Source organism: Accipiter gentilis, chromosome 38 (assembly GCF_929443795.1).
Source record: "Accipiter gentilis chromosome 38, bAccGen1.1, whole genome shotgun sequence".
In the NCBI taxonomy this organism is placed as follows: Eukaryota; Metazoa; Chordata; class Aves; order Accipitriformes; family Accipitridae; genus Astur; species Astur gentilis.
In genome coordinates, this window is record NC_064917.1 from 180,142 (window position 1) to 204,515 (window position 24,374).

At 65.9% G+C, this 24,374-nt stretch overlaps 4 protein-coding genes and 3 long non-coding RNA genes across 18 annotated transcripts; 3 read left to right on the plus strand and 4 right to left on the minus strand.

The window, feature by feature from the left end:
• Positions 1-810: 810 nt before the first annotated feature.
• On the plus strand, positions 811-5,786 carry PORCN (porcupine O-acyltransferase). Of its 2 annotated transcripts, none has more exons than XM_049793352.1 (7): positions 811-1,142; positions 1,231-1,331; positions 1,420-1,496; positions 1,789-1,852; positions 2,509-2,594; positions 2,690-2,800; positions 5,722-5,786. In XM_049793352.1, exons 1-7 carry the CDS (start codon positions 937-939, stop codon positions 5,725-5,727), a joined length of 651 nt encoding a protein of 216 aa, XP_049649309.1. In that variant the 5' UTR covers positions 811-936; the 3' UTR covers positions 5,728-5,786. The 2 variants fall into 2 exon arrangements, with proteins under 2 accessions (XP_049649309.1, XP_049649308.1); XM_049793351.1 differs by lacking the exon at positions 5,722-5,786 and adding an exon at positions 2,901-3,451 and having other exon boundaries at positions 814-1,142.
• On the minus strand, positions 4,481-5,514 carry LOC126035200 (uncharacterized). 4 transcript variants are annotated; one of them, XR_007504862.1, is made up of 4 exons: positions 5,310-5,514; positions 5,102-5,188; positions 4,829-4,949; positions 4,481-4,676 (listed from the first exon to the last, which is right to left on the minus strand). It is a non-coding gene; the product is annotated as an uncharacterized LOC126035200 (long non-coding RNA). The 4 variants fall into 4 exon arrangements; XR_007504860.1 differs by having other exon boundaries at positions 4,481-4,707; XR_007504861.1 differs by having other exon boundaries at positions 4,481-4,707; positions 5,102-5,160; positions 5,282-5,514.
• Positions 5,590-11,830, minus strand: SLC35A2 (solute carrier family 35 member A2). Of its 4 annotated transcripts, none has more exons than XM_049793345.1 (4): positions 11,396-11,830; positions 9,161-9,343; positions 7,793-7,904; positions 5,590-6,245 (listed from the first exon to the last, which is right to left on the minus strand). In XM_049793345.1, the coding sequence occupies exons 1-4, from the start codon at positions 11,446-11,448 to the stop codon at positions 5,622-5,624; spliced, it is 972 nt and encodes a 323-aa protein (XP_049649302.1). In that variant the 5' UTR covers positions 11,449-11,830; the 3' UTR covers positions 5,590-5,621. The 4 variants fall into 4 exon arrangements, with proteins under 4 accessions (XP_049649302.1, XP_049649301.1, XP_049649300.1 ...); XM_049793344.1 differs by having other exon boundaries at positions 5,590-6,323; XM_049793343.1 differs by having other exon boundaries at positions 5,590-6,323; positions 7,753-7,900; positions 11,396-11,829.
• Positions 9,372-11,029, minus strand: LOC126035199 (uncharacterized). Of its 5 annotated transcripts, none has more exons than XR_007504858.1 (3): positions 10,099-11,029; positions 9,607-9,874; positions 9,372-9,545 (listed from the first exon to the last, which is right to left on the minus strand). It is a non-coding gene; the product is annotated as an uncharacterized LOC126035199 (long non-coding RNA). The 5 variants fall into 5 exon arrangements; XR_007504856.1 differs by having other exon boundaries at positions 9,376-9,874; positions 10,099-10,741; positions 10,845-11,029; XR_007504859.1 differs by having other exon boundaries at positions 9,376-9,874; positions 10,099-10,700; positions 10,783-11,029.
• Positions 11,831-11,954: 124 nt separating the features above from the next.
• Positions 11,955-16,793, plus strand: LOC126035185 (selenide, water dikinase 1-like). Its single transcript, XM_049793341.1, has 8 exons — positions 11,955-12,266; positions 12,440-12,543; positions 13,299-13,406; positions 13,505-13,659; positions 13,755-13,845; positions 15,294-15,393; positions 15,494-15,706; positions 16,226-16,793. The coding sequence occupies exons 1-8, from the start codon at positions 12,011-12,013 to the stop codon at positions 16,687-16,689; spliced, it is 1,491 nt and encodes a 496-aa protein (XP_049649298.1). The 5' UTR covers positions 11,955-12,010; the 3' UTR covers positions 16,690-16,793.
• A 45-nt stretch (positions 16,794-16,838) lies between these two features.
• LOC126035169 (NF-kappa-B essential modulator-like) lies at positions 16,839-21,087 on the minus strand. The gene is made up of 10 exons (XM_049793315.1): positions 20,912-21,087; positions 20,787-20,834; positions 20,570-20,672; positions 20,355-20,464; positions 20,012-20,152; positions 19,792-19,888; positions 18,676-18,825; positions 18,441-18,568; positions 17,139-17,203; positions 16,839-17,055 (listed from the first exon to the last, which is right to left on the minus strand). Exons 1-10 carry the CDS (start codon positions 21,085-21,087, stop codon positions 16,922-16,924), a joined length of 1,152 nt encoding a protein of 383 aa, XP_049649272.1. The 3' UTR covers positions 16,839-16,921.
• Positions 17,279-18,427, plus strand: LOC126035201 (uncharacterized). The gene is made up of 3 exons (XR_007504864.1): positions 17,279-17,817; positions 17,880-18,083; positions 18,145-18,427. It is a non-coding gene; the product is annotated as an uncharacterized LOC126035201 (long non-coding RNA).
• Positions 21,088-24,374: the final 3,287 nt, after the last annotated feature.

A 24,374-nucleotide genomic window follows, 5' to 3' on the forward strand; every position in this document is an offset into this window, starting at 1 on the left:
GGGGGTGTTTGGGGGGGCACAGGGGGATTTTGGGGGGGGCACAGGGGGGTTTTGAGGGGGCATGGGGGTTTGGGGGATATGGGGGGGTTTTGGGGGGTGTATAGGGGGTGTTTGGGGGGATGTGGGGGGTTTTGGGGGGGCACAGGGGGGTTTTGAGGGGGCATGGGGGATTTGGGGGGATATGGGGGGGCATGGGGGGTTTTGGGGGGATACGGGGGGGGTTTGGGGGATGTTGGGGGTTTTGGGGGGGCACAGGGGGGTTTTGAGGGGCATGGGGGGTTTGGAGGGATATGGGGGGGGCATGGGGGGGTTTGGGGGGTGTATAGGGGGTGTTTGGGGGGATGTGGGGGGTTTGAGGGGGCATGGGGGGTTTGGGGGGATTTGGGGGGGCATGGGGGGGTTTGGGGGGATACAGGGGGGGTTTGGGGGGCATGGGGGGTTTTTGGGGAGATACGGGGGGGTTTTGGCGGGTGTATAGGGGGTGTTTGGGGTGCTGTGGGGGGTTTTGAGGGGGCATGGGGGGGTTTGGGGTGTTATGGGGGATTTGGGGGCATACAGGGGGGTTTTGGGGGGGCTGTGGGGTGTTTGGGGAGATGTGGGGGGTTTGGGGGGGGCACGGGGGCTTGGTGGGAATGTGGGGGGTTTTGGAGGGCATAGGGGGGATATGGGGGGGGTGCAGGGGGGTTGGGCAGGTACAGGGTGTTTGGGGGGGAGTGTGGGGGTTTCGGGGGGGCCACAGGGGGGTTTGGGAGGGATGTGGGGGTTTTGGGGGGCACAGAGGGTTTTGGGGTGGGATGTGGGGTTTTGGGGGGGGCGCAGGGGGGGTGCAGGGGTGTTTGGGCAGGCACAGGAGTTTTGGGTGGGATGTAGGAGTTTTGGGGGGGGGCACGGGGATTTTGGGGGAACACGGGGGTGTGAGGATCTGGATGGGCAGGGATGTTGGGGGGCTGCGGGGGGGCCAGAAGCGACTCGGGGGGGGGGTGTGTCCCCCAAATCCAACCTCCCCCCCCCCCCAGGTGGCTCCGCGCCTACGAGAGCGCCCTCTCCTTCCACTTCAGCAACTTTTTCGTGGCTTTCCTCTCCGAGGCCACCGCCACCCTGGCCGGATCCGGCGCCTCCTTCCACCACGACCACCTCCACTGGTGAGGAACAGGGCGGGGGGGGCTGGGGGGGATTTTTGGGAATGGGGATCCCCCCGACCAGCACCGGTGACGCCGGCGTCCGCCGTAGGGACCTGGCGGTGTCGCGGCCGCTGCGGGTGGAACTGCCGCGATCCATGGCCGACGTCGTCACCAACTGGAACCTGCCCATGTCCCGCTGGCTCCACACCTGTGAGTGCGCTGGGAAGGGCGACCGGGAATGGGACCGGGGAAGGGTTCCGCTACTGGTTTAACTGGGGGGGGCGCCCGGCGGCGACAGACGTCTTTCAGACCGCCCGACAACTGGGGACCTTCGCCGCCGTGCTGGGCACCTACGCGGCCAGCGCTCTCCTCCACGTGAGTCACCCCCCCAAACCCCTTCCTGACCCCCCCCCAAACCCCCTCTGACCCCCCCCCAACCCCCTCTGACCCCCCCAACCCCCCCCAAACCGCTCCTGACCTCCCCCAAACTCCTCCTGATCCCCAGCAACCCCCCCCGACCACCCCAAACTCCATCTGATCCCCCCCAAACCCCCCCCTTGACCCCCCCAAACCCCTCCCCGACCCCCCCAAACCTCTCCCGGGCCCCCCCCAAACCCCGCTGACCCCCCCCATGTCATGTCAACCCCCCCCCCCCCCCCCCCCCCAGGGTCTCAGCTTCCACCTGGCCGCCGTCCTCCTCTCCCTCGGCCTCATCACCTATGTGGAGCACGGTCAGCGCTGGCCCTTTAAGGCTGGGGGCGGGGCCTGGGGAATGGGGGCGGGGACAAAGGGAATGGGGTGGGGACATGAGGGGTGGGAGGGGACTGGGAAGTGTGGGTGGGGCTTAAGAGCTTTGGGGGTATGAGTGGGTGGGGCCTCAAAGGGGTGGGTGGGGCCTGGAAATGGGGTGGGTGGAGCTAAGGGGTGGGGGGTGGAGCCTGGAAGGGGTGGGTGGGGATAAAGGGGGGTCTGGGTGGGGCCTGGAAATGGGGTGGGTGGGGCTACAGGGGTGTGTGGGTGGAGCCTGGAAGGGGTGGGTGGGGATAAAGGGGGCTTTGGGTGGAGTCTAGAAAGTGTGGGTGGGGCCTAGAAGGTGTGGGTGGGGCTAAATGGGGCTGGGGGCAGCTGAGGGTTTTGGGTGGAGCCTATAAGGTGTGGGCGGGGCCTATAAGGTGTGGGCCGGGCTAAATGGGGCTGTGGGGGGAGCCTGGAGAGCTTTGAGTGGGGGCTACAACGTGTGGGCAGGGCTAAACGCAGATGTGGGCGGAGCCTGGAGAACATGGGCAGAACCTAAAGAGAGTGGGTGGAGCCTGGCAGGGGTGGGCAGACCTGTGGGCGTGGTGGGGGCGTGGCCAAGCGCTGACCACGCCCCCTGTCCCCTCCCCAGTGCTCCGGAAGCGCCTGGCCGCCATCTTTGACGCCTGCGTCCTCTCCAAGCGCTGCCCCCCCGGCTGCCCCCACCGCCACAAGGACGTGAGCGCGTCAGGGCGGGGTCGGGGCGGGGTCGGGGCGTGTCCCCACCCACCCCTGACTCCACCCCACCCCTCCCAATCCCCCGTTTCCCGCAGGCGCTGTGGGTGCGGGGGCTGAATGGGGCGCTGGGGGCCGTCGCCCTCTTCCACCTCTCCTACCTGGGCGCCCTCTTCGACATGGAGGCCGACGATGCTGTCGAGGAGCAGGTGGGCGACCCCAAAAAACCCCAAAATCACCCCAAAACCCTTCTTCCCCCCCTCCCAGCCGCCATTTTGCGTGTCCTTCCCCCCCCCCCTCCTCCACCAGGGTTACGGGATGTCGTACACCATCCGCAAGTGGTCGGAGCTGAACTGGGCGAGCCACTGGGTGACGCTGGGGTGCTGGGTGCTCGCCTGCCTCCTGCGCTGACGTGTGGGTGTGGGTGTGTGTGCGTGTGGTGGGGAACTGGGAGCACTGGGACGGACTGGGAGCGGTGGGAAGAGGAGAGAGCGGCCGCTCTTTCCACCCACCTGCGGCCCTTCTAGGCCGCCGGGAGGCTCCTCTCGATGGTTTGTGCGGCGGTGTTGTCGGAGCGGGCGGAAGTGACGTCGCGCGGCCGCTCCAGGACCAATAAAACCCGCCTCCCCTCGGTGGTTTCCTGCTTTTCGGCCAATGGGAAGGGGGCGGGTAGGCGGGGCCGGGCGGCGCGCGCGCAGAGGGCTCCTCCCCTCTCCAACACTCCTGCCGGGAGCGCGCAGCTTGACCGAAATCGTCTTAATTCACCCAAAAAAACCGGCCTCGAACCCGATACTCGCGGGGACGGGGAGGGGGGAACCCACGCAGCCCCTGTAGGACCGGGCAGGGGGCTGGGAGCCCCGATGGGGGGGGGGGGGGCGGGGGCGTCTATAGGGCCTGGCGGGAGGGGGCTGCGGCCCCTATAGAGCGCGGTGGGTCCGTATGGGCCCTATAGGGCCCGGGGGGGGTCGATCCCGTCAGGAGCCCTTGTCCTTGGAGGGAGACCTGCAAGAGAGAGAGACCCCGGGGCTGAGGGCGGCCCTGGGCATCCTATACGGCCCCGGGGGGTCCTATATGTGCGCAGGAGGGGCTTATGGATTCTATACGCCTCTGTGGATCTTACATGCCCCCTATGGATCCTATACGCCATCAAGGGAGGCCCTGTATATTCTCAGGGGGGACCTGTGGATCCTATATGGCTGTGCGGGGGCCCCATATACCCTCAGGGGGGCCCTATGGATGCTGTATGGCCCTGGGGGGGGGCTCCCTGTGGATCCTATACACCACCAGGGGAGCCCTATATCCCCCTGGGGGGGCCCTGTGGATTCAATATGCCTCTGTGGATCCTATATGCCCATAGGGGGGGGTGGCCCTGTATACCCTCAGGGTGCATCCTATGGATTCTATATGCCTCTATGGATCCTACATGGCCTGGGGGAGGCTCCCTATACAGCTTCAGGGGGGGCTTAGGGCTCCTTTGTATCCTTGGGGGGCTCCTATGGATCCTATATTTGGGGGGGGGGGGCCCTATGGATCCTATATGCCCCTATGGACACTGTATGGCCCTGGGGGGTCTTGCCGTGGATCCTATACACCGTCAGGGGGGTCCTATATACTCTCAGGGGGCCCCTGTGGATCCTATATGCCCCTGGGGGGTCCCTATGGCACCCGGGGGAGGGTCTTTATGGCACTGGGGGGGGAGGGGTCCCCCTATGGACTCCATACATCTCGGTTCGCGGAGGTTAGTGGGGTTAGTGCCCGCCCCAGCACGCGGCCGTTAACCAAATCTGCCTTTATTAGCCCCGATTCACAGTTAAAAACGCGCTGTGTCCCCTCCCTCCCCTCCCCCCCTATAAAATCTGTACATTCTGCCCCTCCCCCCCGCCCCAGGAGGGGCCCCTCTGTGCCCCCGGCCCCCCACTAACGAGGCGGGCTGACCCCTAACGAGCCCCGAGGGGTCCCTGTCACCTAACGAACCCCCAGTGGATTCCTGGCGCCTCATTAACCTTCAGCTCCGGCTCCCCAGCACCTAACGAGCCCCATTAGGTCCCCAGCACCTAACGAGCCTTAACGAGTCCCCACCACCACCTAACGAACCCCAATGGGTCCCCACCACCACCTAATGAACCTTAATGGGTGTCCCACGGCCACCAAACGAGCCCTAATGGGTCCCCCACCCCCTAATGACCCCCATCAGGACCCCCACCACCACCTAACGAACCTTAATGGGTCCCCACCACCTAACGAACCTTAATGGGTGTCCCACGGCCACCAAACGAGCCCTAATGGGTCCCCCACCCCCTAATGACCCCCATCAGGACCCCCACCACCACCTAACGAACCTTAATGGGTCCCCACCACCTAATGAGCCTTAACGGGTCCCCACCACCACCTAACGAACCCCAATGGTCCCCCACCACCTAACGAACCTTAATGGGTGTCCCATGGCCACCAAACGAGCCCTAATGGGTCCCCCACCCCCTAATGACCCCCATCAGGACACCCACCACCACCTAACGAACCTTAATGGGTCCCCACCACCTAATGAGCCTTAACGGGTCCCCACCACCACCTAACGAACCCCAATGGGTCCCCACCACCTAACGAACCTTAATGGGTGTCCCATGGCCACCAAACGAGCCCTAATGGGTCCCCCACCCCCTAATGACCCCCATCAGGACCCCCACCACCACCTAATGAACCTTAATGGGTCCCCACCACCTAATGAGCCTTAACGGGTCCCCACCACCACCTAACGAACCCCAATGGGTCCCCACCACCTAACGAACCTTAATGGGTGTCCCACGGCCACCTAACGAACCCTAATGGGTCCCCCACCGCCACCAAAACGAACCTTCGGCTCCCTCATCGCTTAACGAACCTCACCGGACCCCCCTCCCCCGCTAACGAACCCCACCGGGGTCTCCGCCCACCCCCCCCCAAACCCCCTCCCCCCGTCCCCCGTCCCCCAAAACACCGGCGGAGGGGGGAGAGGGGTGGCGGGGGGGGAGGGGGGGGCGTCCCCCCCTCCCCTCACGCCCCCACTGACTTGCCGCCGCCGTCCTGCTGCTGCTGCTGCCGTCCCTCGGCGTCGGCGTTGGCGGCGGCGTTGGCGGCGCGAGGGCGGCCGTAGAGGTAGACGGCGGCCAGGACCATGGCGGTGCCGGCCAGGAAAGGGCCGCGGGGTCGGAAGCCGAAAAGATGGACGGAGGCGACGGTGGAAGCCAAAATGGAGAGGGCGGTGGCGAAACCCTTCAAGATGTTGTCGGCGTAGCGGACCACCACGGCTACCAAAAGCCCCCCGGCCGCTTGGTTGACCACCACGGCCCAAACGGCCGGGTTGTAACCGTAAAAAAAACCCAAGCCGGCTACCGCCGAGCCCTCGGCGGCCACCATGGCGGCCAAACCCACGGCCGTCCCCACGGCTCCCAGCTGGACGTTGCGGACCCAGATGGAACCTCCCGTCGTCTTCAGCAGCCGCTCGAAGTAAACGCCGGCGAAACCCGACGAGAGGCACGAGGCGGCCACCGCCGCCAACCCCACGGCGTAACTTTGGGGGGGTCCTTCGGCGGGGGACGGCGAACCTCCCGGCGCGGCTCGGGCTTGTTCGGCTTGGACCAGGGCTACCCCGGCGAAGAGGAGGGCGAGCGAGAGCCACTGCAGCCGCGAGAGGGACGTCCCCAGCAGCAGCACCGAAAAAAGCGCGGTGGTCAGGATCTTCAGCTGGTACGTCACCTGCGGGGGGGGGGGGTGTCACCCACCGGGGGGGGGGGAGAAACGGGGACGAGGGGAGGGACGTCACGACCAAGGAGAGGGGTGGGGGGAGCGCTGTGGGGACGGGGACCCCGCTGTGGGGTGGGTGAGGGACGGGGATACGGGGACAGGAATAGGGGGACAGGGACACCGCCGTGGGGTGAGGGATGGGGGGACAGGGATGGGGACATGGGGACGGGGACCCCGCTGTGGGGTGAGGGATGGGGGGACAGGGATGGGGATGTGGGGATGGGGACCTCACTATGGGGTGAGGGACGGGGGGACAGGGATGGGGATGGGGACAGGGACATGGGGATGGGGACAGGGACGAGGACATGGGGACCCCACTGTGGGGTGAGGGATGAGGACAGGGATGGGGATGGGGACATGGGGATGGGGACCTCACTACGGGGTGAGGGATGGGGGGACGGGGACAAGGACATGGGGATGGGGACAGGGATGGGGACATGGGGACAGGGACCCCGCTGTGAGGTGAGGGACGTGGGGATGGGGATGGGGACATGGGGATGGCAGCATAGGGACAGGAATAGGGGGACGGAGACCCCACTGTGGGGTGAAGGACGTGGGGACAGGGATGGGGACATGGGGACAGAGACGAGGACATGGGGATGGGGACCCCACTGTGGGGTGAGGGACGTGAAAATGGGGACAAGGACCCAGGGATGGGGACAGGGACAAGGGGACGGGGACCCCACTGTGGGGTGAGGGACGTGAAAATGGGGACAAGGACCCGAGGATGGGGACAGGGATGTGGGGACAGGGATGGGGACATGGGGACAGAGACGAGGACACGGGGACAGGGACCCCACTGTGGAGTGAGAGACGTGGGGACAGGGACGGGGACCCCACTGTGGGGTGAGGGACGTGAAAATGGGGACAAGGACCCGGGGATGGGGACAGGGACAAGGGGACGGGGACCCCACTGTGGGGTGAGGGATGGGGACGGGGATGGGGACAGGGATGGGGACGTGGGGACAGGGACAAGGACACGGGGACCCCACAGTGGGGTGAGGGATGTGGGGACAGGGATGGGGACACACGGGGATGGGGACACACGGGGATGGGGACACACGGGGATGGGGACCCCCCTGTGGGGTGAGGGACGTGAAAACGGGGACAAGGACCTGGGGATGGGGACAGGGATGTGGGGACAGGGACGAGGACCCCACAGTGGGGTGAGGGATGTGGGGACGGGGACAGGGACGGAGACAAGGGGACGGGGACCCCCCTGTGGGGTGAGGGACGTGGGGACACGGGGACGGCGACAAGGAGAGGGCCGGGACCACCGAGACGGGGCCCCCCGCGGGTTCGGGGTGGGGACGCGGGGGTCCCCCGCCCCGGCTCTGCGCCCCACCGTGTCCCCAAACGTCCCCAAAACCGAACGTCCCACCTGGAAGGTGGCGGCGGGCAGGTTGGAGATGGCGACGTACTGGAGGTTGTTCTGGAGGGTGTAGATGAGGGAGGGGACGGCCAGGCGCAGCGTGTCCCCAAACTGTCCCACCACCGCCTCGTGCAGCGTCACCGCCGTCTGCCGCACGCTGCCTGGGCCGGGGGGGGGGGGGGGGGGGGCACGGACGCGGGACGGGGGTCAGTCCCCTTCGTCCCCAGCGGTGGAGGGGGCGGGGGGGGGGGACAAAACTGGCCCTGGGTCGGCCGCGGCCCCGACGGCCCCTCCTGTGTCCCCCCACGTCTTTTCACCTCCCCCCGTGTCCCCCCCACGTGTCCTGTGTCCCCTTGTGTCCCCCCCAGTCCCCTCCTGTCCCCCCCCCATCTTTTCACGTGTCCCCCATGTCCTCCCCATCTCCTGTGTCCCCCCCCCACGTCCCCCCACATCCCACCTCGGGTCCCCCCACGTCTTTTCACCACCCCCCCGTGTCCCCCCACGTGTCCTGTGTCCCCCCCACATCCCCCCCTCACGTCCCCCTGTATCCCCCCATCTTTTCACGTGTCCCCCCACATCCCCTCCTGTGTCCCCCCATCCCCACGTCCCCCCCCCCCACATCCCCTCACGTCCCCTCCTGTGTCCCCCCACATCTTTTCACCTCCCCCCCGTGTCCCCCCACGTGTCCTGTGTCCCCCCAGTCCCCTCCTGTGTCCCCCCATGTCCCCCCTCACGTCCCCCCCATCTTTTCATGTGTCCCCCATGTCCCCCCCATGTCCCCTTGTATCCCCCCATCTTTTCGCGTGTCCCCCCATGTCCCCTCCTGTGTCCCCCCCATGTCCCCCGTCACATCCCCTTGTGTCCCCCCCATCTTTTCACGTGTCCCCCACGTCCCCCCATCTCCTGTGTCCCCCCACGTCCCCTCCTACATCCCCCCACGTCTCTTCACCACCCCCCGTGTCCCCCCACGTGTCCTGTGTCCCCCCCAGTTCCCCCCCACGTCCCCCCCGTGTCCCCCCACGCCCCCTTGTATCCCCCATCTTTTCATGTGTCCCCCCACATCCCCTCCTGTGTCCCCCCACGTCTTTTCACCTCCCCCCCGTATCCCCCCACATGTCCTGTGTCCCCCCATGTCCCCCCCTCACGTCCCCTTATGTACCCCCATCTTTTCACGTGTCCCCCATGTCCCCCCCCATGTCCCCTTGTATCCCCCCATCTTTTCACGTGTCCCCCCACGTCCCCTCCTGTGTCCCCCCACGTCCCCCCTCACATCCCCTTGTGTCCCCCCCATCTTTTCACGTGTCCCCCACGTCCCCCCATCTCCTGTGTCCCCCCTCACGTCCCCTCCTGTGTCCCCCCAACGTCTTTTCAGCTCCCCCCGTGTCCCCCCGCGTCCCCCCAGGTCCCCGTCTCTCACCGCGGTGCTGGAGGAGGAGGAGGAGGAGGCAGGCGCCGCCCTTCATCGCCTCGGCCAGGACGACGGCGGTGGTGGGCAGGAACCGCTCCCCGGGCAGGGTGCGGACGTAGCGGATGCTCAGCACCAGCGAGGCGTTCTGCAGCACCAGCACCCCCAGGCTGGCGTACTTCACCCGCCGCGACACTGCGGGGTGCGCGGGGCATCAGCGCGGCTGCCCCGCGGCGCGGCCGGCCCGCGCCCAAAACGGCTCCCGGCCGGCGGCGTCTGGCCCGGGGCTCCGGCCCCTCGGCCCCCTGCTCGGGCCCGTAGCCCCTCCGTCCGTCCCGCAGCCCCCCAACCCTGATCTGCAGCCCCCCCGTCCACCCTAGAGCCTCCCAACCCTCACCTAGAGCCCCTCCGTCCGCCCTGCAGCCCCCCCGTCCACCCTATAGCCTCCCAACCCTCACCTATAGCCCCTCTGTCCATCCCGCAGCCCCCCAACCCTGATCTGCAGCCCCCCCGTCCACCCTATAGCCTCCCAACCCTCACCTATAGCCCCTCCGTCCGTCCCGCAGCCCCCCAACCCTGATCTGCAGCCCCGCCGTCCACCCTATAGCCTCCCAACCCTCACCTATAGACCTCCCAACCCTCACCTATGGGCCTCCAACTCTGACCTATAGCCCCTCAGTCTGCTCTACAGCACCCCCGTCCACCCTATAGCCTCCCAACCCTCACCTAGAGCCCCTCCGTCCGCCCTGCAGCCCCCCCGTCCACCCTATAGCCTCCCAACCCTCACCTAGAGCCTCTCTGTCCATCCCGCAGCCCCCCAACCCTGATCTGCAGCCCCCCCGTCCACCCTAGAGCCTCCCAACCCTCACCTATAGGCCTACAACTCTGACCTATAGCCCCTCAGTCTGCTCTACAGCCCCCCAACCCTGATCTGCAGCCCCCCCGTCCACCCTAGAGCCTCCCAACCCTCACCTATAGGCCTCCCAACCCTCACCTATAGCCCCTCAGTCTGCTCTACAGCACCCCCGTCCACCCTATAGCCTCCCAACCCTCACCTATAGCCCCTCCATCCACCCTGCAGCCCCCCCCCCATCCACCCTATAGCCTCCCAACCCTGACCTATAGCCCCTCAGTCTGCCCTACAGCCCCCCAACCCTGACCTATAGTGCCTCTGTCCACCCTATAGCCCCCCAACTTTGATCTATAGACTCTTGGTCTGACCTACAGCCCCCCACCCTTGCCCTATAGGCCTCCAACTCTGCCCTATAGACCTCCAACCCTGCCCTACAGCCCCCGAACCCTCCCCTATAGGCCTCCAACTCCTCCTACAGGCCCCCAACCCTGCCCTATAGGCTTCCAACTCTGACCTACAGCCCCTCCGTCCACCCTATAGACCCCCAACTCTGACCTACAGCCCCTCCGTCCACCCTATAGACCCCCAACTCTGACCTACAGCCCCTCAGTCTGCCCTATAAGCCCCCAACCCTGCCCTATAGACCCCCAACTCTGACCTACAGCCCCTCCGTCCACCCTATAGATCCCCAACTCTGACCTACAGCCCCTCCGTCCGCCCTATAGACCCCCAACTCTGACCTACAGCCCCTCAGTCTGCCCTATAGACCCCCAACTCTGACCTACAGCCCCTCAGTCTGCCCTATAAGCCCCCAACCCTGCCCTATAGACCCCCAACTCTGACCTACAGCCCCTCCGTCCACCCCATAGACCCCCAACTCTGACCTATAGACCCTCGGTCTGACCTATAGCCACCCCAACCCTGCCCTACAGCCCCCCAACTCTGACGTACAGCTCCTCCGTCCACCCTATAGCCCCCCCAACTGACCTATAGCCCCCCGGTCCACCCTATAGCCCCCCCATCTGCCCTACAACCACCCCCAGCCCCCTGACTCTCTCCTGTCAGCCCCCCAGACCCCCCCAGACCCCCTTACTCTGCCCCATAACCGCCCCCAGACCCCCTGCTCTGCCCCACAGCCCCCTTGCTCTGCCCTATAGCCCCCCCACATCCCCTCATCTACCCTATAGACCCCCCCCGACCCTCTAACCTACACTACAGCCCCCGCAGACCCCCTCAGCCCCCCAAATCCGCCCCCCAGCCCCCCGGCCTGCCCTATAGCCCCCCTGCTCTCCCCCATAGACCCCCCCCAGCCCCCGTAATCCACCTTGTAGCCCCCCAAGTCGGCCCTACGGCCCCCCACGACCCCCCCCCCCGCCCCGGGACCCCCCCCTCACCTGCTGACGGCCCCGAGTGGCCGCCGCCGCCCCCCCCCTCCTGTCGCTGCCATGGTGGCACCTGCCCGGCTACGGCGCGGTACTTCCGCATTGTGCGTTACATCCGCTTCCGGCCACGGCGCGGCAGATCCGGAAGGGGGGGTGGAGCATTAGAGAGGGGGCGGGCCGGCTAGAGAGGAACCGCTGGAGGAGGTGGGAGGACTCCGCCACGGCGCATGCGCGTCCTCCACTGATACGACCACGCCTCCCCTCCCACCAGCCACCAATCTCCGCCCGTCCCGCCCCCCTTGGCCAGCCCAGCCAATCAGCGCCTCTCCTCGCGCCCTTCCCGCCACACTCCCGCGGGCGTCCCCGCCCCCTTCCACCCACCGCCCAATCCCCGCTCTCCACCCCCTCTACCCAATCCCCGCTCGCCTCGTCGGCCGCGCCCCCCTCCCACCCCCACTACCCAATCCCCGCCCGCCTCCTCCCCTCCTCTTCCCCAGCCGCCCAATCCCCTCCGGCTCCGCCTCCCCTCTCCCCTCTCCCCTCCAATAGCGATCGGCCACGCCCCTCCCGCTCCCCTCCCGCCTCCTTTAAGGGCGGCCCCGCCCCTCCGGCCGGGCTCAGACCAAGATGGCGGCGCTCACCGGTTGCCCCGCCGCTCCGGCGGCTCCCGCCGGTTACCGGCCCTTCGAACCGGCCTCGTTGGGGCTGGACCCGGGCTGGAGGCTGACGGGCTTCGGAGAACTCCGGGGTTGAGGGTGTAAAGTCCCGCAGGAGACGTTGCTCCGGCTCCTGGCGGGACTGGAAGGGCAACGACCGCCCGGAGGAGGAGGAGGAGGAGGGGGAGAAGGGCAGGAACCGGAGAGCGGCGGGGCGCCGGCGCTGGGTGAGGGCGGAGGGGGCGAAGGTCGAGGGCGGGAGGGGGGCAAAGGGCGCGGGGAGGGGGAGAAGGGGGAGGAGGGAGGGAGAAGGGGAGGAGGAGGAGGAGGAGGAGGAGGAGGAGGAGGAGGAGGAAGGCCCCTTCCCGATAGCACCCTCCTCCCCCCCCCCAAAAAAAAGGCATCGGGCTGGACTCGTGCGTCATCCCCCTGCGGCACGGGGGGCTCTCCCTGGTGCAGACCACCGACTTCTTCTACCCGCTCGTGGAGGACCCCTACATGATGGTAACAGCCCCCCCAAATCCCCCTCACACACACACACCCCCCCCCCCCCAGGGACCCCCATTCCCCCCCCACGGCTCCAAATGCTACCTGAGAACCCCTAAATCCCTCCCCTGTAGCCTATCGTGGGGACCCCAAATCTTGCCAGCCTCCCAATATTTTGTTCTAGAGCCCCCCGGTCCCACCCCCGAGCCCCCAAATCTCCCCCTGAGGACACCAAATCACCCCGGGGATCCCCCCCAGTCCCATCCCCAGCCCCTCACTCCCACCTTGGGACCCAGAAATCCCACCTCAGGGCCCCCCAGATCCCTTCCTGGGTCCCCAAATCTCCCTCTGGGGACCCCCAAATTCCACCTCAGGGCCCCCCATTCCGCTCTTGGGACCCCCAAATCCCCTCTTGGGCACCCCCACTTCCTTCCTGGGTCCCTAAATCCCACCTCAGGACTCCAAATCCCCCCCACCCTGGGGACCCCCAAATCCTATCCTGGGCACCACCAATCCCATCCCCAGGCCCTCACTCCCACCTTGGGACCCCCAAATCTCATCTCAGAGCCCCCCAAATCCTCTGCTGGGACCCCCAAATCCCACCTCAGGGCTCCCCATTCCCCTCATGGACCCTAAATCACCCCTCAGGGACCCCCAAATCCTCTTCTGGGCACCTCCAATCCCATCCCCAGGCCCTCACTCCCACCTTGGGACCCCCTAAATCCCCTGGGGACCCCCCCCCCCCCCCCCATAAAATCATTTCCCCTCCTCAGGGCCGCATCGCCTGCGCCAACGTGCTGAGCGATCTGTACGCCATGGGCATCACCGAATGCGACAACATGCTGATGCTGCTCAGCGTCAGCCAGAAGATGACCGAGGAGGTGACACCGGGGCTGTGGGGGGGTGACGGGGGGGGCGGGGGTCAGTGTATGACACCCCCCCCCTTCGTGTTTTGTGACCCCCTCCCCCCCCACCCCAGGAGCGGGAGAAGATCATGCCGCTGATCGTGAAAGGTTTTCGGGACGCGGCAGAGGACGGGGGGACGTCGGTGACGGGGGGACAGACGGTGGTGAACCCCTGGGTGATCGTGGGCGGCGTGGCCACTGTCGTTTGTCAGCCTAACGAGTTCATTATGTGAGTGCCAGGAGGGGAGGGGCCGCTAGGCGTGGCCTGGGGAGGGGAACATGCTGAACCCCTTTTTGTGGTGTTGTTGTCCCCCCCCCCCCCAGGCCCGACAGCGCCGTCCCCGGGGACGTCCTGGTGCTGACCAAGCCCTTGGGGACGCAGGTGGCCGTCAGCGCGCACCAGTGGCTGGACAATGTGAGTTGGGGGGTTTGGGGGGGGGGGGGGATTGGGGACAACGGGATGTCCCCAAGGGGACCTAGAGCCACCCCCGTGTGCTCAGATGGGGCCAGGAGCCCACCCGGTGTCACCAGGAGGACCCGAGATGGCACCAAAAGCCAGCCCTGATGTCCCCAAGGGGACCTAGAGCCACCCGGGGGGGTTCCTAAACTGCTCCTGATGTCCCCAAGGGGACCCAGAGCCACTTTGGGGGGTTCCTAAGCCACCCCAGATGTCCCCAGGAGAACACAGAGCCACCATGGGGGTCCTTAAACCACTCCTGATGTGTCTGAAAGCCACCCCAAGACTCTCCAGGGCACCTTGGATGTCCCCCAGGAGACTAAGAGCCACCCTGTGGGTTCCTTGAGCCACCTGAGATGTCCCTAAGGGGGCGGAGATCCACCGTGGGGACACCTAAACCACCCAAATGTCTCCAAGAGCTCCCTTAAACCATCTTAGATGTCCCCAAGAGAACCTAAAATCACCGTGGGGGTCCGTAAGCCACCCCAGATGTCCCCGTGAACACCTTTAAGCCACCTTAGATGTTCCCAAGAGGCCTTTAGGGCCTTTAGGACCATTTTGGGGACCCCTAAACCACCCCTGATGTCCCCAAGAGCCACCATTAGAGTCCCTAAACCACCATACACATCCCCCAAGTAGACCAAAAGCCACCCTGTGGGTTCCTTAAGTCACCCTAGATGTTCCCAAGAGGACACAAAGCCACCGTGGGGGTCCCTAAACCCCCCCAGATGGCCCCAAGGGGACGGAGATCCACCATGGGGACACCTATACCACCCCAGATGCCCCCAAGAGCACCCCTAAACCATCTTAAATGTCCCCAAGGAGACAGAGGTCCACTGTGGGGGTTCCTAAACCACCACACATGTCCCGAAGAGGACTTGTAAGCCACCCTAGATGTCCCCAAGACAACACAAACTCATTCTGGGGGTCCCTAAACTACCACAAATGTCCCCAATAGAATGCAGAGCCACCGTTAGGGGTCCCTAAACCACCGCAAATGTCCCCAAGAGGACCTGTAAGCTGCCTTAGCTGCCCCCAAGAGGCCAGAAAACCACCGTGGGGGTCCCTAAGCCACCCTAGATGTCCCTAGTAAGATGCAAAGCCACCACGGGAGTCCCTAAACCACCACAAATGTCCCCAAGAGGACTCAAAGCCACTGCGGGGGGTCCTTAAGCCACTTGAGATGTCCCCAAGGGGATGGGAGATCCACCGTGGGGGTCCCTAAACCCCTTCAAATGTCCCCAAGAGAACATGAAGCCATTCTGGGGGTCCCTAAACCACCGCAAATGTCCCCAAGAGGACCCAAAGCCACCGGGGGGGCTCCCTAAACCACCTCCAATGTCCCCCAAAAGCCCCAAAACGCCCACCGGGGTGTCCCTAACCACGTTGTCCCCCCATCCCCGCAGCCGGAACGCTGGAACAAGATCAAGCTGGTGGTGACGCGGGAGGAGGTGGAGCTGGCCTACCAGGAGGCCATGTTCAGCATGGCCATGCTCAACCGCACCGGTACGGCGTCCGTCGCGACGGCGACGACGGAAAGGGGGAGGGGGGACGACGACGGGGCAGGGGGACGCACTCGCGCGATGCCGACGTCCTCTCCCCGCAGCCGCCGGGCTGATGCGCGCTTTTGGGGCGCACGCGGCCACCGATGTGACGGGATTCGGGATCCTGGGCCACGCGCGGACCTTGGCCGGGCAGCAGCGGCAGGAGGTGGCCTTCGTCATCCACAACCTGCCCGTCATCGCCAAGATGGCCGCCGTCAGCAAAGCCTGCGGGGCTCGCTTCGGCTTGCTGCAGGGGACCGCTCCCGAGACCTCGGGTAACGACGGGGGGGGACGACGGACCCCAAAATTGGGTGGGGAACCCCGGTAATGGGTGAGGGATCTAGATTGGGGAAGGGGAAGAGAAGATGGGGGGGTCTGGTGACCCTCCTCATCCTCCTCGGGGTGGGGAGGGAGGCTCGAGGGGGTGTTGTGGGTTGGTTTTTGGGGGGGGGCTGCCTTAATTTGGGGTCTGGGGGGATGTGACACCCCCCCGGGGGGGGTGTAGAGGGGGTCCCATCTTGTGGGGGGGAAGTGAGCCCTCGGTGTCCCCCAGTTTAGGGTAAAGGGGGGGGTCCCCTAGCTCCCTCAGCACCACTTGATATAGATCTAAATGTGCCCCCCCCCAAAAAAAACAAAAGCAGGGGCACCCCCTTAAAGGTGTTAAACCCCCCCTTTTCCCCAAACCCCCCCGAAGAGCACAGCCTGCCTTTTTTCTCTTAACGGGGGGTGGTTGGTTGGTGCTGTATTTTCTGGTGGGGGGGGTCCCCTGACCCGTGTGCCCCCCCCCCCCGCAGGGGGGCTGCTGATCTGCCTGCCGCGGGAGCAGGCGGCCAGATTCTGCGCGGAGCTGAAAGCCCCCGGCCGGGGGGAGGGACACCAGGCCTGGATCATCGGAATCGTGGAGAAGGGACCCCGCGGCGCTCGCGTCATCGACAAACCCCGATTGATCGAGGTCACCCCCCGGGGGGCTCCGGCCCCCCCCCGACAGTCCCGGCACCCCCCCAGGGGACGCTACCCCCCTCCGGCCCTTTTAAAAAAAAAAAAGAGTTGGGGTGGGAGGGGGTGGGGGGGTACACGGGGGACACGGTCCGTACCCCAACTTTGCCTGGAGGAGCAGCAGGCAAAGACAACCCCCCCCCCTCCCCAAACCGCAACCCGCCTCCCCCAAAAATCGCCCCCCCAAAGCGTGACGCCCCTCCCCAAAAGCCCGGTGTGGGGTGGGGAGGGGCTGAGGATCCACCCCCCCCCCCCTCAGTAAAAGAGAGGTGGGGTGGGAGGACTTGGGGGGCGCTTGATTTTTGGGTAGGAGGGCGGGAGCCCCCCCCTCAAAAAAAATGGGGCAATAAAGAGCCATCCAGATGATTATTTTTCCCCCCCCCGGGGGCCCACAGGGTTTTAATGTGATGTGGAAATTTCCCCCCCCCCCCCCAGAGTTTAGGGGTGCCCCCTGGGGGTGTTGGGGGGGTTTTTTGGGGTGTCCCCCCCCCCCCTCACTTGATGCAGTCCATGACGTGGATCTGGAGGGTGTCCATGTCGGGGGCTTTGTACTGGCACTTGGGGCAGCACAGGTCGGGTTGTTCCTCGGGGGGGGCACGCAGGGGGGCGGGCAGCCCCCCAAAACCTGCTGGGGGGGGACAGGGGGGAGCCACCATCACCCCCTGCCCTCCCCAAGGGAGTTTCAGGGGTCCCCCCACCCCCAATACTCACCGCCCCCCCCCGCCGTGGGGGGCCGCAGCTCCGAGTGACGATTCCTCATCTCCTCCATGCGGATTCTGGGGGGGTAGGGATGGAAATTTGGGGTGCAGGTCAGTCATGGGGGGGCAGGTGGATTGGGGGGGCCAAGACAGACTAGGGGGGGGTCCAAGGTGGGGTTTGGGGTCAGGTGGAAGGTTTTGGGTTCAGTTGGAGGGGTTTAGGTTCAGCTGGAGAGTTTTAAATTAAATTTGGAGAGTTTTAGGTTCAGTTTGGAGAAGTTTAGATTCAGTTGGAGGCTTTTAGGTTCAAGTTGGAGAAGTTTTAGATTGAGTTTAGAGAGTTTTAGGTTCAGTTAGAAGGTTTTTGGTTCAGTTAGAAGGTTTTTGGTTCAGTTAGAAGGTTTTTGGTTCAGTTAGAAGGTTTTTGGTTCAGTTAGAAGGTTTTTGGTTCAGTTTGGAGAAGTTTAGATTCAGCTGGAAAGTTTTGGGTTCAGTTCGAGGGGTTTAGCTTAAAGTTAGAAGAGTTTAGATTCAGCTAAAGCGTTTTAGGTCGAGTTTGCGAGTTTTAGGTTCAGTTTGGCGAGGTTTACGTTCAGTTGGAGGGATTTAGGTTCAGGCTGAAAACGTTTAGGTTCAGTTTGGAGCGTTTGGGTTCACCTGGAGAGTTTTAGGTTGAATTTGGAGAGTTTTAGGTTCAGTTGGGAGAGATTTAGGTTCAGCTGGAGAGTTTTAAATTAAATTTGGAGAGTTTTAGGTTCAGTTTGGAGAAGTTTAGATTCAGTTGGAGGGTTTTGGGTTCAAGTTGGAGAAGTTTTAGATTGAGTTTAGAAGGTTTTAGGTTCAGTTAGAAGGTTTTAGGTTCAGTTTGGAGAAGTTTAGATTCAGCTGGAAAGTTTTGGGTTCAGTTGGAGGGGTTTAGGTAAGTTAGAAGAGTTTAGATTCAGCTGGAGAGTTTTGGGTTCAGTTGGAGGGATTTAGGTTCAAGTTAGAAGAGTTTAGATTCAGCTAAAGCGTTTTAGGTCGAGTTTGCGAGTTTTAGATTCAGTTTGGCGAGGTTTACGTTCAGTTGGAGGGATTTAGGTTCAGGCTGAAAACGTTTAGGTTCAGTTTGGAGCGTTTGGGTTCACCTGGAGAGATTTAGGTTCAGTTGGGAGAGATTTAGGTTCAGTTGGAGAAGTTTTAGGTTCAAGTTGGAGGATTTTAGGTGGTCCTGAGGAAAGGGGGGGCGGACACAGTTCCACCCAGAGATTTTGGGGTTGCTGGGGGGGGGGGGGGTGGGGGGGTGGTGTATGTTACATTTTGGGGTCCCCCTGACCTGGCGGCCCCCTCGGCATCCACCCGCAGCTGGAGCTGGGCCAGGGCCTCCTGCAGCGCCTCGCGCTGAGCGTGCAGTTCCTCGCGCGCCGCCCGCTCCGCCTCGAAATCCGCCTTGTAGATATCGGCCTGGGGGGTGGGGGGAACAAGGAATATCAGCAAAGGGAGGGGACGATGATAAGGCCACCCCCCGCGTCCCCAAATGTCCCTTGTTCCCCCCCCCCCCTCCGCCTGACCTGGGCTTGAAGGACGGGGATGGTCTCGAGGGTGGCTCGGTGCTGCTCGGCCTCGGCCTTGAGCTTGTCGATGAGCTCCTGCTTGGCCGCCAGCGCCTCCTCCGCCTGCTGCAGCTGCGCCCGCGCCTCCCCCAGCTGCCGCCACGTCCCCTGTCACGGTGACACCGGGGGACGTCGCGGTAGCGGGAGGCAAGACCCCCCCCCCAATACCTCCGTGGGGTCCCCAAGGGAGAGGGAGGAGGGAAGGGACCCCAGGGGAGGGGGCTGGGAGCCGTCCCCAAGGGTCTCCCCGGTGTCCCCAGGGGTCTGAGATGGGATGAGGAGGTGTCTCGGGGTCCCCAAAAGTCACCCCGGTGCCCCCAAGGGGTTAAAACGGCGTGAGGGGCCATCTCTGTGTCCCCAAAGGTCACCCCGGTGTCCCCAGGGGTCTGAGATAGGATGAGGAGGTGTCTCGGGGTCCCCAAGGGGTTAAAACGGTGTGAGGGGCCACTTCTGTGTCCCCAAAGGTCACCCCGATGTCCCCAGGGGTCTGAGATGGGATGAGGAAGTGTCTCGGGGTCCCCAAAAATCACCCCAGCGGGTAAAACTGCGTGAGGGGCCAGCTCTGTGTGCCCAGGGCTCACCCCGGTGTCCCCAAGGGGGGTAAACTGGGGTGAGGAGCTGTCTCAGGGTCCCCAAAAGTCACCCCGGTGTCCCCAAAGGGGGTGAATTGGGGCGAGGGACCGTCCCCGTATCCCCAAGGGTCACCCCAATATTCCCAAGGGAGTAAAATGGGGCAAGGGGCACCCCGGTGTCCCCTAAAGGGGGTGAAATGGGGTGAGGAGCCACCTCGGGGCCCCCAAAAGTCACCCCGGTGTCCCCCCAAGGGGGTGAATTGAGGCGAGGGACCATCCCTGTATCCCCAAGGGTCACCCCAATATTCCCAGGGGAGTAAAACGGGGCCAGGAGCCATCTCGGCGTCCCCAAGGGTCCCCTCGGTGTCCCCAGAGGGGCTGAAATGGGGCAAGGGGCCACCCCGCTGCCCCCAAGGGCGTAAACCACGACCCCGAGCAAGCTCAGGACCCCCCTTAGGGGACAAAGCCCCCCCCCCCCCCCCCAAAAAAAAAAACCCCAAACCTGGCTGCGTTTGTCCCCTTCCAAGCTGGCCTTGATGTGAGCGTCGTACTCCTGGAAGAGGTGGTGGTACGCCACCTGCAGCTGCACCAGTTTACGCCTGGGGACGTCCAGGAGGGGGATAACGACATTGGGGGGGGGGCGCAGGGACACCGAGGGGGGGTCCCCAGGCTCCCCCCCCGTGTCCCCGTCCCCCCCCCCCCCCCCACCCGGCGTCACTCACTTCTCCTCGGTGGCTCCTTGTCGTTCCACTCGCAGGGCGGCCTCCAGGTTCTGCACCTGCAGCCGCAGCTGGTCCAGCTGCAACGCGTGGCCCCCCGCCGCCTCCTCCAGCGCCCGGCACCGCTCCCCCGCCGCCTGCGCCCTGCGTCACCCCCCACCCCAAAACCTCCGCGTCACCCCCCGCGACCCCCTCCCTCCGCTCCTTAACGGGGACGGGGGCAGAAATCGGGGGTGACGTGGCGGTGGGGGTCCCTGCGCCCCTTGGGGACGCTCCCCACAGCTTTGGGGACAATCCCTCCCCCCGCTTTGGGGACAATCCCTCCCCCCGCTTTGGGGACAAAAACCTCCTTTCCAGCTCGTCCCGCTCCCGCCGGCTGCTCTCCAGCCGGCTCTGGCTCTCCCGCAGTTCCCCCAGCAGCGACGTCACCTGCGCCTTCACCGATGCTTTGTCCTGCTGTTTGGGGACGCCCAGGTGTGTTATACACCCCCCCCCCCAAAAAAAAAAAAAAAAACACAAAAAACAACCCAATCTCCCCCAAAATTAACGCCCCGCCCTCACCTCCAGCTGCCGCCGCAGCGCCTGCAGCTGCAGCTCGGCCTGCCGCGCCGCCTCCTGCGCCCGCTCCTCCGCCGCCGCCCCCGCTTCCCGTGCCGCCGCCAACCTGGGGGGGGGACACCCCAAAAAAAAATAAGGGTGGGGGATCCCCAAAGTGTCCCCCAACCCCTCCTGACACCCCCCCCCCCCCAAAAAAATCCCCAACAAAACCCCAACTCACTCGGTCTCTGCTGCTGCCAGCCGCTGTCTCAGCTGCTCCGTGGGGCTGCTGGGGAGAGAGAAAATATTGGGGGGGGCGGTTTGGGGACGTCATGGGGGTCCCCAAAAGTTGGGGGGGGGGCTCACCTGGGGTCCGGGGGGGACGCGGTGTCCTCCCGGGGCGGCTCGGGGTCCCCGGGACCGTCCTCATCCTGGCTGCGGGGGGGGGGACAGGGATGTGGGGGGGGTCCTCCGGGGGGTGTCGCTGCCTCCTCCTGCGGCCCCGGGGGGGACTGGGGGGGGGGGGACAGCGGGGGGGACATTAACGGGGGGGGGGACAGTGGGGGAGTGGAAGGGACTGGGGGGGGACACAGGGGGGGGATTTGGGGGACACTGGGGGGTTGGGAAGGGGGGTGGGGGGGACATCGGGGGGATGGACAGGACTTGGGGGGGGGGGACATGGGGACACAGAGGGGACAGTGGGGGGGGTAGAAGGGACTTGGGGGGGGGGGATGTGGGGACACGGGGAGGGAACATGGGGGTATGGACAGGATTTGGGGGGGCATGGGGGGGGGACATGGGGGTATGGACAGGATTTGGGGGGGACACGGATACGAGGCGGGTGGAAGAGTCTAAGGGGGACATGAGGGGGAACATGGGGGGGGGACAGACGGCCGGGGGGGGGGGAGCAGCGTACCGCGGGGGGGCTGCTGCTGGTGGCGGAGGCGCCGGGCGGCCCTCGTCGCGCTCGGCGCCCGCAGCCGTTCCACCAGGGCGCGGGCCTGGCCCGCCCGCCCCCCGCAGCAGCTCCCGCTCCCCCCCGGCGCAGCGCCTGCAGCCGCCGCAGCTCCTCGCAGCGCCCGCGCGCAGCGCCTCGCTGCTGCGCCGCAGCGCCTCTGGGGGGGCACGGGGGGGGTCGGCCTATGGCACACGCGACCCCCCCGGCGCAGCCCCGCTTCACCCCAGTGCCCTCAGCACTCCCCCACCACGCTCCCCAGTCACCCCCAGTTCACCCCAGTGCCCCCAGCACGCTCCCCAGTCACCCCCAGTACAGCCCAGTGCCCCCAGCACGCTCCCCCAGTTCACCCCAGTGCCCCCAGCACGCTCCCCAGTCACCCCCCAGTACAGCCCAGTGCCCCCAGCACACTCCCCAGTTCACCCCCAGTGCCCCCAGCACGCTCCCCAGTTTACCCCAGTGCCCCCAGCACGCTCCCCAGTCACCCCCAGTACAGCCCAGTGCCCCCCAGCACGCTCCCCAGTTCACCCCAGTGCTCCCAGCACTCCCCAGCACACTCCCCCAGTCACACCCAGTTCACCCCAGTGCCCCCAGCACGCTCCCCAGTCACCCCCAGTACACCCCCAGTGCCCCCAGCACTCCCCCACCACACTCCCCAGTCACCCCCAGTACAGCCCAGTGCCCCCAGCACGCTCCCCAGTTCACCCCAGTGCCCCCAGCACGCTCCCCAGTTTACCCCAGTGCCCCCAGCACGCTCCCCAGTTCACCCCAGTGCTCCCAGCACTCCCCAGCACACTCCCCAGTCACACCCAATACAGCCCAGTGCCCCCAGCATGCTCCCCAGTCCCCCCCAGCATCTCCCAGCCACCCCAGTTCCCTCCCAGTAATCCCTACTACCCCTCTCCCAATCCCCCCAGTCCCCTCCCAGCGCCCCCCAGTCCCCCTCCCAGCGCCCCCCCAGTCCCCTCCCAGCGCCCTCCAGTGCCCCCCCCGTCCCCTCCCAGCCCATCCCAGTCCCCTCCCAGCGCCTCCCAGTGCCCCCCCCAGCCGCTCACCCCTTCAGCTCCCGGTTCTCGGCCAGCAGCCTCTGCAGCCCCTCGGGACTCCCCAGCTCCAGCAGGACCCTCCCGCCCCCCGCTGCCGCCGCCGCCGCCTCCTCCCCGGCCGTTCCTCCGTCCGCTCCGTTCCCGGAACCCGGCCCGGCCCCACCGCCTCCCCCGGGCTGCACCATCTCCGCCGGTCGCCGCCACCGGCCGCCGCTCATCGGCCGCGGGGCCCGGGGAGCTGCGAGGGGCCGCGGCCGCCGCCGCCGCCGCCTCCTCCTTCTCCTCCGCCGCTTTCCAGCTCCTTCCGGCTTCCGCCGGAAGCGGAACTGACGCCACCACGCTTCACGCCAGGGGGTGGAGACAGCGAGACGGGGCGAGAGCTCGCCCCGCCCATCGCCCCCTCCTATTGGTTACGCCCCCTCCACCTACTTTTAAGGCAGCGCTTTCCTCCTCCCCTATTGGCCGGCTGCGGCCGGAGGCTCGGGCGGTGATTGGTCAGCGGCGTCGGGGAGGGGGGCGTGGCCGGGCGCGAGGGAAATGGGGAGCCGCGCGAGCGTGAGGGGGGCGGTGGTTCCGCGGCCGGAGCGGGAAGGTGAGGGGGGGGGGGAAATGGGGAGGAAATGGGGAGGAAATGGGGAGGAAATGGGGAGGAAATGGGGAGAGAGACCCGGGGGGGGGGGTGTAGGACTGCGGGGCGGGGGGGTCTGGTGGGGTTTGGGGGGGCGGGAGGGGGAAATTTGGGGGTTTTGGGGGGGGATTTGGGGGGGTAATGGGGGGGCTGGGGGGGGGCAATTGGGGGTCCTGGGGGGGTATTGGGGGGCTGGGGGGGGGATTTGGGGGGGCTGGGGGGGGGGAATTGGGGCCCGAGAGGGGAGATCGGGGCAGTTGAGGGGGCTGGGGGGGCTATTGGGGGTCCTGGGGGGGGATTTGGGGGGTCCTAGGGGGGGAATTTGGGGGTCCTGGGGGGGGGATTGAGGCCCAAAAGAGGGGATTGGGGAAGCTGGGGGGGGGGCTACAGGGGGGTTGGGGGGGCCAATTGCGGGGCTGGGCGGGGAGCGGGGGGGCAGTTGAGGGGGTAGGGGGGGGAGTTAAAAGGGGGCTGGGGGGGGGCAAAGGGGGAGAGAGGGGGCGGGGCAGGGGGGCGGGGGGGAGGTCCTGCCCCCCCCCCCCAGTCCACCCCCCCCACTCCCCCAGTTCCTGCCCCCTCAACTCCCCCAGTTCCTGCCCCCCCCAGCTCCCAGTTCCTGCCCCCAAACTCCCAGTTCCTGCCCCCCAACTCCCTAAACCACCCCCCCCAGCTCCCAGTTCCTGCCCCAAAACTCCCTAAACCTGCCCCTCGACTCCCAGTTCCTGCCCCCAAACTCCCAGTTCCTGCCCGCAAACTCCCTAAACCACCCCCCCAGCTCCCAGTTCCTGCCCCCCAGCTCCCTAAACCTGCCCCCCCGACTCCCAGTTCCTGCCCCAAAACTCCCTAAAACCGGCCCCTCGACTCCCAGTTCCTGCCCCCAAACTCCCAGTTCCTGCCCCAAAACTTCCTAAACCAGCCCCCCAGCTCCCAGTTCCTGCCCCCCAAACTCCCTAAACCTGCCCCCCCAGCTCCCTAAACCTGCCCCCCCGACTCCCAGTTCCTGCCCCAAAACTCCCAGTTCCTGCCCCAAAACTTCCCTAAACCAGTCCCCCAGCTCCCAGTTCCTGCCCCCAAACTCCCTAAACCGGCCCCCCAGCTCCCTAAACCTGCCCCCCAGCTCCCTAAACCTGCCCCCAAACTCCCTAAACCCACCCCCCCCAGCTCCCAGTTCCTGCCCCCCCAGCTCCCAGTTCCTGCCCC

Excerpts from the sequence above, each read along its gene's own strand:
- PORCN (XM_049793351.1), top strand. The coding sequence starts at position 937 with ATGTTGGGGGGCTGCGGGGGGGCCAGAAGCGACTCGGGGGGGGGGTGT. Across the intron at positions 1,332-1,419 it reads GTCCCGCTGGCTCCACACCT|ACGTCTTTCAGACCGCCCGA; the intron begins GTGAGTGCGCTG and ends CGGCGGCGACAG. Across the intron at positions 1,497-1,788 it reads CGGCCAGCGCTCTCCTCCAC|GGTCTCAGCTTCCACCTGGC; the intron begins GTGAGTCACCCC and ends CCCCCCCCCCAG.
- SLC35A2 (XM_049793342.1), bottom strand. The coding sequence starts at position 11,486 with ATGCGGAAGTACCGCGCCGTAGCCGGGCAGGTGCCACCATGGCAGCGA. Across the intron at positions 9,344-11,395 it reads CCACTCGGGGCCGTCAGCAG|TGTCGCGGCGGGTGAAGTAC; the intron begins GTGAGGGGGGGG and ends CGCACCCCGCAG. Across the intron at positions 6,324-7,752 it reads TGCCCGCCGCCACCTTCCAG|GTGACGTACCAGCTGAAGAT; the intron begins GTGGGACGTTCG and ends CCCCCCCCGCAG.
- LOC126035169 (XM_049793315.1), bottom strand. The coding sequence starts at position 21,087 with ATGTCCCCCCCGCTGTCCCCCCCCCCCCAGTCCCCCCCGGGGCCGCAG. Across the intron at positions 20,835-20,911 it reads GCGTCCCCCCCGGACCCCAG|CAGCCCCACGGAGCAGCTGA; the intron begins GTGAGCCCCCCC and ends CTCTCTCCCCAG. Across the intron at positions 18,569-18,675 it reads TCCCCGTCCTTCAAGCCCAG|GCCGATATCTACAAGGCGGA; the intron begins GTCAGGCGGAGG and ends CCCACCCCCCAG.